The sequence below is a fragment of the Oryzias latipes genome, chromosome 11 (assembly GCF_053564925.1).
Source record: "Oryzias latipes strain Hd-rR chromosome 11, Olatipes_Hd-rR_3.1".
In the NCBI taxonomy this organism is placed as follows: domain Eukaryota; kingdom Metazoa; phylum Chordata; class Actinopteri; order Beloniformes; family Adrianichthyidae; genus Oryzias; species Oryzias latipes.
In genome coordinates, this window is record NC_136247.1 from 24,955,958 (window position 1) to 24,971,786 (window position 15,829).

The 15,829-nt window shown below is 37.7% G+C and overlaps 1 protein-coding gene across 24 annotated transcripts; it reads left to right on the forward strand.

Annotated features, from left to right (window-relative positions):
- Positions 1–611: 611 nt before the first annotated feature.
- Positions 612–15,362, forward strand: si:ch211-80h18.1 (uncharacterized). 24 transcript variants are annotated; one of them, XM_023959592.2, is made up of 29 exons: positions 612–685; positions 1,318–1,385; positions 1,474–1,545; positions 3,757–3,792; positions 4,112–4,168; positions 4,574–4,633; positions 5,713–5,748; positions 7,219–7,245; positions 7,617–8,132; positions 8,218–8,247; positions 8,342–8,422; positions 8,649–8,744; positions 8,959–9,003; positions 9,154–9,198; positions 9,275–9,310; positions 9,389–9,451; positions 9,561–9,761; positions 9,846–9,893; positions 10,019–10,045; positions 10,178–10,216; positions 10,588–10,647; positions 12,118–12,156; positions 12,226–12,270; positions 12,346–12,408; positions 12,483–12,548; positions 12,648–12,677; positions 12,784–12,819; positions 14,457–14,501; positions 14,977–15,362. In XM_023959592.2, the coding sequence occupies exons 1-29, from the start codon at positions 675–677 to the stop codon at positions 15,009–15,011; spliced, it is 2,013 nt and encodes a 670-aa protein (XP_023815360.1). In that variant the 5' UTR covers positions 612–674; the 3' UTR covers positions 15,012–15,362. The 24 variants fall into 24 exon arrangements, with proteins under 24 accessions (XP_023815360.1, XP_023815361.1, XP_078811553.1 ...); XM_023959593.2 differs by having other exon boundaries at positions 7,222–7,245; XM_078955427.1 differs by having other exon boundaries at positions 4,112–4,167; positions 4,561–4,633.
- The last annotated feature ends 467 nt before the right edge of the window (positions 15,363–15,829 follow it).

Genomic DNA, 15,829 nt, shown 5'->3' on the forward strand with positions numbered 1-15,829 from the left:
CCAATAAATGAAAAAAGTTATGTTTCTCTGACATTATTTATCATCAGCTATTAAGGTTCCTTCTTTGATGGTTTGGAGATCTTTGTATATTGTATTTGAAATTTTTTGGTGTATTTTTTTTCATTTCGATTACCAACAAAAAAGATTTTTTATTTTTTTCCACAGGGATGTTATAAAAACCAAGTATAAGTCAGACATGCACACAAACTTTTAGCTGCAGGAATAAATGTCACTGCCACCTCACAAAGTTCTGAGAAACCTCCTTTTTTCTGCTAAATATTGATGGCTCCCCAACCCTGAAGAACCCAATTATTAATGCAATGTATACAATAAATAATGCAAATATAGGCTATTGTTTATTAATCTGCATCCAGGTACACTCACGCCTGTCACAAGGAGCATGCTGGGATTGTTGTCTCAGGTCAGGAGTGTGTGCAGAAGCCAAAACAGCAACAAACAAACTGAGTACACAAATGATCAGTATGTTTGTGTGTGCGTTTGGGGGCTTCATAGATAGAGTTGCACCATGTTTTGGGTAGCATTTGTAGTTTTTGGAGGCAGCATGAGCAGCCCCGCCCCTCTTTCCATGTCTATAAAGGTGAGTGTTTGAAGGAGGAGCAACAGCTTTTCAGCTGCATCTCTTTAGTTCAACACAAAAACTGTCAGACAGCAGCATGCTGCCACCGTGAGTACCGCTCATTATATCGCTAACTCCTGTCAGTCTAAGCCTTCTTTCTAGTGATGCTTTGGGTACAACTGATCGCCATAGTAACGTGATGCTCCAGATACTGTTGGTTAGCAATATACCTTTTTAAATATTAGTGCATGCATGCTTATTTTTTTAATGATGTTTAATGTGCAAATACTTGCACCATAGTCTTTTTCTATCATAGCATGACTGCAGCAATGTCCAAAAAAGCCTTTCAGTGTGTGTTATTGTCATTCATTTTATTTCCCCTTAATTAATCCATGCAAGACAAAGAAAATCGTATTTTCCACTGTGGCCTGGCAAAAGGCAAGACCTACTAAGAAAGAGAAATAAAAGACATTACAGGATGAAACAGCAATAACACAGACAGTCAGTAAATTACTAAAAATTAAATTAAATTGTTAAAATCCTCAAACTAGGTTACAGCAATGACCATTAAAACTGTTCTCTGCCGCTTCCATCGTACTAATAATCACATTTCCTGACACTACGACTCACCTTTACATTTATTTTTGCTCACTCACTGCAGGTTTTCCAGTAAGAACCCAGCTTAATTTGTTGTGTTTCTAACGGCAGAATCAGGTGTTTATAGTGACATGTGTTTACAGAAGGAACCTTCTGATCGTGTCATTGGCCATTTTCCTGGCAACCACAGTCTCTTTGGCTCCTGTTGAGGGTAAAACTTTTACTTTTTTTTTTTTGTCTCCTACCTGTGGTGTTGCGTCGGAATTTGCGGACATTAGAGTTTCTGTTGTGTTTTTCAGAGAAGGAGCGAGAAGAAGCTGAACTAGAGGCCACAGAGGAGGTGGAGGGGGAGCTGTCTGAGGAGGAGGAGGGTAGGCCAGAGGAAAAATGTTCTTCAGATGCACTTTAAGACTCCTCAACAAAAGATTTATTTGACTAACGTTGACCACAGCACCCCCTAGTGGAGCTATGGTGGCATTTCTGTTGAAAACTCAAACTCCTTTATCATCCTTTCAGCCTAAATAACACTCAAAAACAGTATTTTTGAGTTATTTTTCTGTATTTTAGTCTTCACTTCTTTGTGTTTTTATGTTTAGATGCATGGATTCTAAAGCTTAAAAAACATAGGAAAAGCTTCCTAATCCAGTCAATTAAACATTTGGGAAAGTATCCATAATCCTTAAGCGATAAAAGTTTGCTTGAATTAAATCCCTTTAATTGTAAAATAATTTCTAAATTTTAAATGCTTCAATTATATATAATTGTGTGATCGTAGTCTAAGGATGCACTGGCAGCAGAGGGAATCATGGGTAATCTCACTGATTGATATGATGGCAAATCATGACGTAATTCACAGCTGCTAATATTGATAACATTTGGTTTTTAAGATTCTGTGATTATTAGTAAATTGTTGGGTATTAAGCCAGCGGTTTGTCTAGACTTTAGACGTTTGGACTCTTGCTCATCTTCAGTAGGTTTGCACAAATCCAAAACCTACTTTTTTGTCATGTCTGTTGCTTTGCCTGCACTTACTTTTTTATTATTTTATTTTTTAAATTACATTCTTAAGATAATTTTAATCTAGTATATTTTTATTTGTGCTATATGTTTTATTTACATAACTTTAATACAATACTTTGTGTCTTGACTGTAAGGTTGCATTAATCTGATAATAACAGGTCATATAAAAACAACATTTTTAAACTCAAGTCCAGTTTAGGTTTTTTTTTTTTTATCTTTGGTATTTCATCAGTCAAACACTTTATTTAGATGCCCTCTTTTTTCAATGTGCGTAACACCAAAACTCATTGACAAAAAAGACAAATAGAAACCAGTTAAAATAATAAATAGTCATAAAACAACATAAATTAAAACATAAAAATCTGAACATAAGTTGAAAAATTCCTTCAAGCTTCATCACTTCCTGTTTTTTGCTTCTGGTTTTTCAAAGTAAATGTCAAGCTAAAACTGAAAAACGTGTGCATGTATTGTTTTATTAAGGATTTATATAAACATTGATAGTCTAGGAAGTTAGGACCAGAAGTCCTATCGTTAATCGCTCTGTACATTTATGCAATAAACTGGATGAAAGAAAGAAGAAGGAAATTAAAACACATAGAAATATTGTTTTATGTTTAGTTTTTTTTTATAATTTCTATTGTGATTTTTGACATAAGGTTGATTTCAAACTTCAACAGTGCTGGTATTAAGACACAATGTCTGATCTAAACAAAACAAAAACATTGAAAAAAAACTGCCTAACTTTAACCAAAATTTACCAAAAAGTTATTTTACATACATTTATTTAAATGTTGTAATAAATGCTGGGGGAAAAAAACATCTTCAAAATGCTGAGTCATGCTTTGTCAGCCTGAATGAAGTGGGTCTTTTAATGTGAAAACCACATATGATAACAATCCTGGAAACACTGATCTCTTTTTTGGTTTGCAATGTCAAAAACTGGTGAAATCTGTTGTTTAGTTTTTAACACACTTCTTCATCAAATCCCTGTTCTAACCTTCTGACCTACACCAAATCGTACAGATTAACTTGAAATAATATCAGTTTTTCAAATTTATTGGACTGAAACAATGAGAAAAAAACACTTATTCCTCAAAATGTACAATATATCTGTTGTCCGGGGAAAATTTTGAAAATAACAAAACCCTTAAAAGTTTGAGTAGCAGCTAAGATGCAAAACAGATTTTAACTGATTTTACTAATAGTTATTTTACATTTTAATGGTTTTCAATATTAAATGTTAAAAAAACAGATTTTATTTTAGCACCAATGAAGGAAAAAAGTAGAAGATCATGTTTTTGCAAACTGTGTTTTGTAAAAATTAGAGTAAATAGCAAAAAATGAAACTTGTTTAATGCAAAATGATCTATTAAGGATAAAAAAGGACACAAATCTGAATTAAATCAACAAAACCAACAGATAATAGTGATAAAAGCAGCATAAACTACTCATGATAAAGACTTTTAAATATTACACACACACATCGGTTTTCTCACGTATTAAAGTCAAACTAAAACTTTTTTAATTAGACAAATAAATGTTGGATGTTTCTTTCTTTTCAGATGATGATGACTCCCAGAGTCAGCATAAGATTAAGGGTGAGAGGCCAGAACACTCTATAACTTTGCCCTATAAACCTGCATAAATTCATGTTAAATTTAATTTAAACCCCGGAAAATGCATCTTTAAAGTTGATCCAACGGTATTTGCTTTGCTAATAAAATATAACCCAATTATTGAAGTGGAATCTCTTTATTTTCATAAACATTCTTGTTCATCTTATTGAGTAAATTGGATTTAAGTGATGATTTGTTTTTTTTTTTTCAAATAACGCTATGGAAACAGATGCTTTCTTTATTCACGTTGAACACTTGATCCTCTGTCCTCCCCCAACCAACCCGTCCTTCTCCCCTTCAGCAGGTAATCTTGGCACTCAGCAGACCATCACGTCCGTAGCAGCCGCCGGAGGTTCAGGTGAGTCATCCCCGATCAGGTTTTTGGGCTCCTAAAAAGTCTGTTTGTTCCTGTTCAGTCTCCTGTTTAATCCAGATTAACTGGCCGGCATTCTAACCAGGACTAACCCGATTCGGTCTAGTCCACATCCTGTACTTTCTGGGCCAGAAACGCAAGGAGACACAAGTCTGGCATTGTGGCAGCAGGTCGGCGTTTAGGGCCACAGCCCCACCTGTGAAAGTCAAACCCCTTTTAAAAATAAATAAATCTGAAAGGTCTTTACATTTTGAGTTCAGAGTAGCAGCTGATTTTCTGGATTTCTCCCACCGGTTTTTGAATCAAAATGAACATTTTGTTTAAATTTGTGACAAACTAAAAGCGTTTTTGTTGTTTTAACAAACGGTGTGGTTCTGGATCTGTTGACAGTTTCCGGTGGTCCATCAGCGGGAATGGGACCAAATGACGGAGTAGCAGGAAGTTCTGCAGGTAACAGAAAAACTGCAGGGTTAAGGTGATGCTGTGAAGCAGATTGAAGAACGTTTCAGAGGTTTTTGTTGTTGATTTTCTGTCTGATTTTGATGAAAGTTTGACGGTTTCTGGTTTATGAGGCGCCAAATGTAAAATCAATCAAAATGACTTAAACATTTTACCACATTTAGAAATTTCTTTCCATATGTGCACAATTTACTATTTTTATTTTATTTTATTATTAATTTTGATTTAACCTTTATTTTACCAGAAAGTCCCATTCAGATGAGATCTCTCTTAAAGTACAATTAAAATTAAATGTACAACAATAATAAATATGTAGGCTGCTTAAAAAAACATACATTTAAATAATAAAGAATAATGTTAATTTAATGTTAAATCCAAGTGTCAAATGTAAATAATAAATGTAAATGTTAGGTCTAAACGTATATCTAAATCCTAAACATTAAGCTTCAACCTTTTAGATATTTACAATTAATATTTAGATTTATATTTAACATTTTTATCTGATGTTTACATTTAGATTTAAGACTTAAGACTTAAATAAACCTTCAGAGTTAAATTTCCTGTTTACATATAACTTTACCTATATTTTAAATGTATATGTCATATTTATCAGTAAAGAAATGTCTAAATGTGGTCTCATACTTTCTCAGTTTGCCAAATCTCTGTAATATATTAATATTAAGGTCTATTTTTCAGAGTTTTTGGTGCTTGTTTTGATTTTTGTTTGAAAAAAATCAAATACTTTTTATATTAACTCTTGTGTTGGTAAATATACTACAAACTGTTTTTATTGGATACTAAAGTACTAAAGTACTATTAATAAAAATTAGCTATAAAATCCTCATTATCGTTTACATTCTTGTTATTTTAAATGCAAAGTCACCGAAAAAAGTAGGATGTACATTTTCTCCAAGTACGCCAGCTAAATTACAACAAAATATCGACATTTTTGTTTTTAAGTCTTGTATAGCCTAAAATATAAATTTTTATTGTTTTTTTATCAATATTTATACTTTATTTTGACTTTTATTCTACTTTTTACTACCTACTTTTGTCATTTGTTTTCCCAGGTCTTCACGGAGCTGCTTTCTCTGTCAACTCAGCAGGTACATTTCATCCATTGGCTCTTGCAGCATCAACATTTGCCTTTTTATTATCAAGAAGCACCAAATATGGCCTTTTCAACGGTCCGGCACAGAAAAATAAATCTTTTCTTAAATAAAATCCTCCTTAAAGCAATCCAAAAAAAACAAGACATCAAAGTGAAAATAATTGTCTTTTATATTTTGCTGCACATTTACGTTAGTTATATTTCATTATCATTACAATATATCATATATTTTTTACAAAATAAAACTTAAAACCCAAACACAGACAGATGAAAATATCCAACTCTGAATGGACCGTCAGACAAAAAGCTTTCCTAAGTAGAAACATCCTGATCTGGGACTCAAAAACTCAACAAAGTTGCGTCATCAGACACTAATGACTGGATGGATTATTTATAACGTCACACATAGCAACAAAAATGGCGAGGGAAGGGGCGTGGCCATTTTACATTAAGTTTCTATCATCCGACTCCAGTGTTAGGAGTATGGGCGACAAAAAGTCAAGCGACAGTTTTGTTGCGTCCATTAAATGAGTGACACCCCCCCCCCCCCCCCCCCAACTGGCATTCCAAACAGGAAGTGGCTCCAAGAAGCTAAAATCCCATAGACTTCAATCCCATAGACGCCAGAAGAACCATTCGTGCTCTGATACCTTTTTTTAACTTCTTCATGATGTTTTCTTATTCAAGTCAAAAACTGGCCAATCAGATGCCTTAATAAAAGTAGGCGGAGCCTGCTGGCCCTCAAGCTAAAAACACCTGACAGATTTGGTGTGGCTCACTTTCAAATTATACGAGTGTGACCTTCCAACAAGCTTAATCCTGACTAGTGGGAGTGGTTGCCATAGAAACATTGACTCCCAAATCACTGCTTAATGAACACATCTGGCACCAACGGAGCCCGTGTTGTGAGAAAACGGCGACTAAACTGATTTTTATTTCATCGAAGTGGGAAGTAAACTATTTTTATGGAAGGAAAAAAGTCTCGCCGGATTTGTGTGTGCGTAATTCCTGATTTGTAACTCACACAATGCATTTTGTGTAAGCACGCAATTGTGTATTAACTTGTACACTCGGCTCTCATCACACAGTTACGCACAAAATGAATTGAACGAAGTCGAGTATTACCCACACAGACATGCGCTTTCTATGAGTGACGTCACACTTACTCGCTCCAATATAGTCGATGATTGGGGTCCAGCCTCCCCCCAATCAAAGAAACGCCTATCTAATAATGCACACATTTGACCTTGGAGGAATTAAAGCCAAAACTTCCTCTTAAAGTTTCCGGGCCATTGAGAATGTGTTACCTGTAACATGGCTACCATCCAGAGTCAATCCCTGTTTAAACGTCAAAAGCTTCAGCTGTATCCTGCTTTGTGATCCAGGCCTTAAACGCGTTTAAGCGCTTTGACATGTAGATCGTTGAAACCATCTGTCATGTGCACTTACCTGTTTCTGATTCCAGCAGCTGGAGGTCCGAGCAGCTCCTCAGGTAAATGTCAGCCCACGTCAGACATCACGTTCTCACAAAGTTTCCATCTTTGGTAGCATCGCTGCACAGTTGAACGTTGAAAGAAAACTGTGTAGATCCCGGTGATGGTCAGAGGGGCCGTAGGCGCGAAATGGCAGCCACGCCTCTGTCAGTCTGCCCCAGGGCAGCTGTGGCTACAACCGTAGCTTACCATCACCAAGTATGAATGAGGAGTGAATGAATAATGGACACAATGTAAGCACTTTGGGTGTCTTGAAAAGCGCAGATAAATCCAATCCATTATTATTATTATTATTATTATTATTGTTTTTCGTGTTAAATGATTTAAAAAAACATGTTTGTTAAATACTTTCTTCCTGTTTTCCTGTCAGGTTCTGCAAGTTCTGCAGGATCCACTGGTCCGGTTGGTTCTGCAGGTTATCCAGGTTCTGTAGAATCTTCAGGTTCTATTGGCTCAGCAGGATCTGCGGGTTCTGCAGATCATCTAGGTTCTGCAGGATCTTCAGGCTCTGTGGATCCAGCAGGGTCTGCAGGATCTCCAGGTCATCTAGGTTCTGCAGGATCTTCAGGCTCTGTGGATCCAGCAGGGTCTGCAGGATCTCCAGTTCATCTAGGTTCTGCAGGATCTTCAGGCTCTGTGGATCCAGCAGGGTCTGCAGGATCTCCAGGTCATCTAGGTTCTGCAGGATCTTCAGGCTCTGTGGATCCAGCAGGGTCTGCAGGATCTCCAGGTCATCTAGGTTCTGCAGGATCCGTAGATTCAGCAGGATCTGCAGGTCATCCTGGCTTTGCAGGATCTCCCGGTTCTGTGGATTCTGCAGGTTCTTCAGCTTCTGGGGCTGCAGCAGTTCATCTTTCAGATGTTTCTGCAGGTCAGACTCATCTAGGTAAACATCTCCTACCGTTTCTGCATGAAAACTGTTTGGTTTTAAATCCTAGGTTTAAAAGAAAACCCTTATTCTTGACTTGCAGGCTCTGATCGAGTCGACTCCATGTTTAATGGTAGATATATTTAAAGAACGAATGTTACTATTATATGAGCTGAGCAGCTGTTCATAATGAGTAATCTGAATTATTTATCCTTTTTATGGTGAAGTGAATGGACAAAAGCTGTTGAATGGAGGGGGTCTAGGAGTTGGTGGAGGAGGAGAAGGGGTTGGAGCCCACAGTCAGACCGGTGAGCATCGGTCAGCTTTGAAATCTGCATTTACTCGTCTTTTTGTTTGCATATTTTGTTTCCTTCTTATTTTCTTCCCCAAAGTTTGTCTCCATCTGTATTTTATTTTGACGGGGCTCCACTCCTGTAGACCTTCCTCTGATTTCCTGTCTGTCTCTAACGGACCTCTTGAGGGGCCAACAGGTCCAACACAGATTCTTTTTTTCCTTTTTCTTTTTTTGAACAGGTTCTGCTGACTTTTCAGGGGTCTTGGGAACATTTGGAGGTGGAGTTTCACAACTGAGCCACACAGGTGGGTCTCCGGCTGGAGAAATGAACACTGGTAGGTATAAAAACTTAAATTTTCTCATCGTTATTATACAGTGGCGATGCACCTTTTATTACCATTAAAACTCTATGTTATTAAATTAACGTGATTAATTTTAGAAAATATATATAATAATTTTACAATATTTAAGAGAATTTCCTCTATAAAATGCTTTAAAATATAAAAACACAAGCCTAAAGGTGACATGACTGGTTTATTTTACACTTAGGAATCATTGATCCATCCAGCCATGACTATCTGCTAGGCCTTATGGGTAATCATTACTCATTATGAAAGAGTTATTACTTAAAATAACAGCCGCTAATGTTTTTTTAACACTTTTCGTTTATTCGGACCAAATTATTTATGAGTGAAATTTTTGAGTATTTATGAGTGAAATGGGATTTTGTTGTTTTGCTTTCAGGTGGTGGTTTGATCCATCATTTCAGTACAGGTGCTCATGATCCAGGTTTGCTCAGATTTCCTTTGTGTTGGGCTTTAAAGCAGAACAGCTATTAAGTTTTTATGCTCTTTTTCTCTAACAGGTCAGAAGACCCCGCCCACTCACCTGGACTCCACAGGTGTGTCGTTTTCTCGTTTTTGCATAAATTTGCATAAAACCTCTTCAGGTCTAATTGAACAGCTTTGTTTCCCTTCAGGGATCAGTTCAGGTGTAACAGAAGCTCCATTTGGAGACAAAAACATCCTGGACCCACCTGCAGGTACTGGCCCCGCCCCCTTCAGTGTCAGCACCTGAGCTTTGATTCCAGAGGAGTCACGTTTGTTCTGCCTTTCTTTTCCTCAACTGCGCCATCGGCGCTGACCCATCAGGACCTGGCTCCGCCTCTCTGAGTTCAGGTCCTGGTCACACCCTGCCCGTTGACCAACCGGGACCAGGCGGCTCCTCACCGGGTTCAGGACCTGATCAACAAACGTTGTCGAATGATCGGTTAGGTCCAGATGGTTTCTCCTTCGTTTCAGGACCGGACCACTCCCTGTTGAGACCTGCTTCTGGCTCCTCCCTCTCTGCTGGTGAAGGAAAAAAAAACTCCTCAATAGAATCAGAACCTTTTGAGTGTTACCTGCAAACTGAAGTCTGTTCCTCATCCTGTGCAGCTGGCTTGTCTTCCTCACTGGACAACGGGGCTTTCAGAGAGCAGACAGGTAAACTGAGTTAAAAATTAAAAAAACACACACTTTGATGTTTTAATTATCACTATGGTATTACTTTTTTTTCTATGCTGGCATTTCCACACCTGACTGCACTAATGATGCTTTTGTCCTCACAGAAGAAGCTGAGTCAGCAGATAATAATGGTAAAACTATTCCTTTTTTTTTTTTTGCTTTTATTGGTGCAGCTGCAATTCCTGCTTTAGACTGAATAAACGTTTAGGACATTTTCTTTACTCATTGTCTTTAACGTTAGACTTTGTTTCCGTGTTGTGCAGGAAACGGACGACAGATTCTACTGACAGACAACAATGGAGGTAAAAGCTGAGTTTCTTTTTTTATTTATCTACTTATTTGATAGGGACATTGCACATATATGGAGATCTAAACAGACCGTGATAGAGGTAATAATAGAAATAATACTAATTTGCAACTGTAGTTGTTGGTGATCCTTATAGTTCATACCACCAACAAATTGGGAGAAAATGGCGTTTACACCGAAACACCTTTAGATGAACTAGATGAACTAACCTCAAAATGAACTAGAACACCTTTTTGGAACTGTTATGACCAAAACTGTTTAGCATTTCCTTTTTTCTGCCTACTCTCACTGTAAATGAGATGTTTCCAGAACCTTCCCCCTGTGGTCAGAACAGACTCTGAGGTTTGACATCTTTGTTTCTTGCAGCGGTGACGGACAGAGCGGCGACCTCCAGTGACCTCGGGAGCCTGCAGACAGATCTCACAGGTGGAGCTCTTGCTTTTTTTTTTTTTTACTTAATGCCTTTAAAGCAAACTGAAACGCTGCAGAGCTGCTGAGTAAGTTTCATGTTTCTGGGTTGGTTAAAGTTAAATTAAACCCTGGAGGCTCCAGTGTTTGGAGGCTGTAAACTGATATGATGCTCGCTGAACTAAACTTAGAACTCATGCTCCTCATCCTGAACCGCTGAGATGACTGTAGTGGCCATCTAAAAGAAGATATGAGTTACTGTCGGGTTACAATTTCATATAAACAAAGTTAAAATGCATGTTGGATCCCTCCCAATGACAGAAATTAGGCTTCCACATCAACCCTGCAGACGCCAGACCATCCTTGAACCTTTAAGTCCTCAGGTGTTCATTTAATCCAAAGTCGTGTACCAACTGTTTAAAAATATAAATCTTTATAAATGTATAAGAATTTACTCATCCGTCTATATCTGCACACTTGAAAAAATGATAAAATAATTGACAAACATCTTCAAATGATGCTTTGGCCATGGAAGATGGAGGATTAATAGGAATCAGAGTAATAATAGCTGTTTATAGCTTTATAGAGGTTTATGTGATTTTGGCTTCTTGGAGCCTGTTAGGCACCCTATGTCTAGGGGTGTGGGGCATAATATAAAGAAGAATAAAATAAGAAAAGGACCCAAAATGCAAAAAGTAAGCCCCCAAAAACCACCAAATTTAATAAAGCTGCCAAAACCAATTTCTGTACAAATAAGGGTTTATTGTCCCAAATATAAAGGTGACAAAAGGAAAGAAAAAGGAGCATCAAACGTCAGGGTGAACACAGGCCTAAATAATAAACAAAACAGAACTAACTCAAATGTCAAATGCTCTACCTGACCTTCCAGAAACCAAAGTAAAAAGAAATGACAGAGTCTGACCTGTCTCCCTGACCCCCAACCAAAACAGGAGAAAACAGTCAAACAAAAATGGCAGTTCACCCCTACTGCTCTACAAACACAACAAAAATCCTAATACAAGTTGCCAAGAAGGGGGGGCGACAGAAACTCCAGCCCAAGACCAAAGAGATGCCAGGTTTTTAAAGTCCCATCCTCCAATCACGTTCAGCCATCAATCTTCCTCCCTCCAATCCTGAGCACTAGCACCAGTCACTCATCCTCCAATCCTGGGCGGCCACAAGGCCTCAGTGCAGCAATCCAGGTCACCTAAAAAAAGAACAGAACCTACACACATAGAAAAGTACTTTCACCCCCCTGCACAAACACTCAATATACAAAACATCAAATACAGATAAAAAAAACATACACAAATACGTACCAGCGGGTACTTCCTGTTTGAATGCCAGGGAGGAGGGGTCAATCAGTCCAGGTCTCATATACAGTCAATGGTTTAAACCAGTCATAAAAGAAATAACCATTATAAATGGTGTGATAAATATGAAACAGAACAAAGAAAAGATGGATAATGATGGCGATTCCTGTCTTAGGCGGCGCCGCAGAGTCAGTGACCCGTCTTCACTCACCAGGTAAGTTGAGTCAGGAGAGACGTATGGATCAAACGTCTGGATGTGAAACAGACCGTCTGCTCTGACTAGATCCAGCTTCAACGATGGAACCGGCCCGTGATGTCACAGCCACAGGTAGCGACGGTTGCCATGACGCCACATATAGCCGTGGGGTTTGTTTTTTTTACTTCCTGTCACGTGGCGTTGCAGAATCGTCGCTCGGCGCCCTCCACACAGAATCTGCAGTGGGAGTCGCACACACTCTGAGCGGAGGTATGTCTAACTGTCTGCACAGTCCAGGTGAGCCTCGCCTGTTCACCTGTCTAATACTCTGTTCACTGTGTCAGTTTCAGGTATTTACTCCCACACAGACTTTATCACAGTAACAGCAGACTTCATAGGAAGGAGCACAGGTGAGACTCACTCTCCTGAACACCTGACACAGACCCCCCCCCCCCCCCCCCCTCACAGGTCAAAGGTCAGACTTGTTTTGTCTTTGCTTGTACTTGCAGCAGATCCAACAGGAACTCCTTTTGACTCCAGTAAGTTCTTCTCAGAGGACCAGTGCAGGAGTCCGTCCATCTTTGTTTCTCTGTGAGGAACAACACGGAGGAAGGTTTTGGTTTCAGCGTGTGTCTTTGTGTGCAGGTCATCCGGTTGTCACGGATCACACACAGATGGCTGGTAAGTTTTACATTTGTTCACATTATGCATGGAACTGATTTTACAACGGGGGAGTTCATGAAGACAAAAGTCGTTTTTAAATTTAAACCAGCTCAGAAATCTAAAATATCTTCAGTAAAATAGTTTGACAAATCTGAAAGACAATTGAACCAATATAGGCCCAGTTGAATCCCACTTTGTGAAATTATTGTTTGGGGGTCTTTGAATTCTCCAAAAAAGTCATGATATTTGGTTTCTGGTTTTGATCTTCTTTTTATTCATTTTCAAAACGTTCCCAGTGGTCTTTTGATTATAATACAGTTTTTAGTCAAAATCTGAACAACCCGTTGTTTTCTAGAGGTTATGCAGTGGCAGTCCACTGACAGGCAGAATGGCCCACTTTAAAAACAAAACAAAAAAAGAGAAGAGAAAAAGAGGGAAAAAAATACATATATATATATATATATATATATATATATATATGTATAAAAGCACAAAATGTAATAAATAAATAAAAATAATAAAACAAACAAAGAGGGGCTTATGTAAATATACACCCTGGCTACCAGGTACAAAACCCCTTATTGTAACAGTAAAACCTGTCCAACACAAAAGGCCTTCAGCCTCATCTAATGGCTTAGTTGTTGGACAGGACAAGTTAAAAAAACAAAGAAAAAAAAAAGTATGCCGCACTTTTAACTGTTAATTGGGGTGTAGGAAAAGATTAATTAGGGGACTTATTGCAATATTTCATTTTATAATACTTAAATATGCTTATTTAACCCTTGTGCTATCTTAGATGATGACGTGTTCTCCCTACCATGACAAAGGTGGATAAAGGTGGAAAGAGTTCATGTAATCCATGGACACCAGTGAGGTTCACAAATCATCGAAGAAAAAAGGTTCAGAGAACTGTCTAGTGGGTCTAGATGACCCAAATCCCAATGTTAAAGTGCCTAGGATAGCATAAGGGTTAAAATTGCTGTCAAGACGATATTTACTTGGTTTTATTTGAATATCCTTCGGTGCCTGACTCGTGTTTTGGGATGGGTACTGAACACAAACTCTGTGCCATGCTGCTGCCAGATTGGCTCCAGATGACAATATCGCGATACATATCGTATCATGAAAGGCTTATCGAGAAACGTTTAATATCGTCAGACTCTTGCCAATGCACACCCCTACTGTATAAACCCCTGGGTTACTGGACAGCCGCCGTCCAGAGACATTAACATATCGTCCAGTCAGAGCTGCTGCTGACTACCACTGCCTTGTAGATGCCCAGTTGTCACTAGATTTTGTGATGGCGCCATCTATTCCTTACTGACGAATGAAAGCCGCCGCCAAATATTACCAGTGCAACAAAAATGGCGAGCAATATTGGAGCTATCCCGTCGTACAGTTTAGCTACAGTATTCAAAGTGCATTTTTTCATCACAACAATTTGAATAAAGAAATTCTCAGAAATTTTAATCTTATATTTCTTTATAAAGGTCCTCCATCATCAAAAATGCCACAAAAATGTGTTAAAAACACCAAAAACCCCATTTTCATCTGAGTGGGTCTGTAATAAAGTCTGAATCCAGACTTGTTTGACCTGAGATCAGGTGCTGAAAGCTTGTTATTTCTCTTTTCTTGGTTCTGCTTGTCCTCTGCAGGTTCCGTCACTGAACAGTACAACCCGTCTGGTCAGGGTCCTGAAGGTTTGTAACTCTTTATTTTAAAATGTTACAGTTTCCTCTCTTTTAATGTGGATTGTCCCATATTTGAGTTTCTTCAACTTTGCTTTTATGCAATCAAATGATGTTTTCCCACAAATGTGTCTTCCTGTTTTCTCTGGTTTGCTTTCTTTGCCTTGATAGAAAAACAACAGAAAAAACGCTAAGAAAGTCTTTTATCCATTAGTTGCATACAATTCATATTTTTAAATCCCTTCATGATTGAAATATTAAGTAATAAATAGTAAGTTTCAAATTTATGGCTGATGTTGGTGCATAAAAAGTCCTGTCCATCTCTGGATTTGATCTTTTGATCTTAATTTCTGGCTTTATTCCAGAGTCTTTATTCATTCTGTGAAATAAATAAAAAATAATGAAAAATGAAAAAAATGAAATAAATAAATTCTGATTTAATCTGAATCTGCTTAAAAGTACAAACTGAAGGTTCTTTGTGTCTCAGGTGCAGAAAATGTGGAGCTGGAGGATACCTGCTGACTTCCACATCACGCCACGAGTTCGATTCTTGCGCTTCCAATTACAGTGTCATGACCAATCAACATGGCCCAGGAGTTCTGACCCCTCCCACTAGCTATAGACCCCACCCATCAAAAGGGCAAAGTCACTTTGCTTGTCTTTTTTGTTTTGTTTTTAATATTTAAAAATGTTGTTTATAGACATTTTGTGTTAGAGAATCTCTCAGAGGGGCAGGAAATCCAAAGTCCAGCTGAACGTCGACCGTCTGGCGATCCTGCTTCCACGCCATCATACAGGATGTTATATCGGTGTCGCTGTAAAATTTGGTTTTGAAATTCAACAATAAAACCGGCTTTTATTTTTTTCTCTTGATTTTGAACATTAACCTTTTTCTTTTGTCTTTTTAAAGCTTACTTTGGACACAAAGTGAGCAAAGTCTGAGCCTTTTACCGTTCATGATGCACTTTATTTTGAAAACATTTTTCATGACAGGCACAAACATTTAAAGATTTACATGCAGCTCAATATACATCTGGTATTTTTTATTGTTAGCCAACACAAGGTTTCTACATTTATGAAATGCAGATTTTCTGTCTAATCTCTGCAAAATGTCAAAATGTTAGTCTATTAGTTTTTTTTACATATAATTAAAATAGTTAGCAAAATATTTGAATATGAATCAAAATTGTTTTCCTGACAGAAAATATTTTTTTTTCTTTTTGATTAAACCAAATTATCAAAACATTATCAAGCATTTTGAATAGCGAATCAAATTTCAAAATAAGGGCACCATATTCTTTTCTATTTATAGTGCTTTTAATGTTTATTTTTAACCTTTG

Excerpts from the sequence above, each read along its gene's own strand:
- si:ch211-80h18.1 (XM_078955427.1), top strand. Across the intron at positions 9,452-9,560 it reads CATCCTGGACCCACCTGCAG|GACCTGGCTCCGCCTCTCTG; the intron begins GTACTGGCCCCG and ends CTGACCCATCAG. Across the intron at positions 10,648-12,117 it reads CCTGCAGACAGATCTCACAG|GCGGCGCCGCAGAGTCAGTG; the intron begins GTGGAGCTCTTG and ends TTCCTGTCTTAG.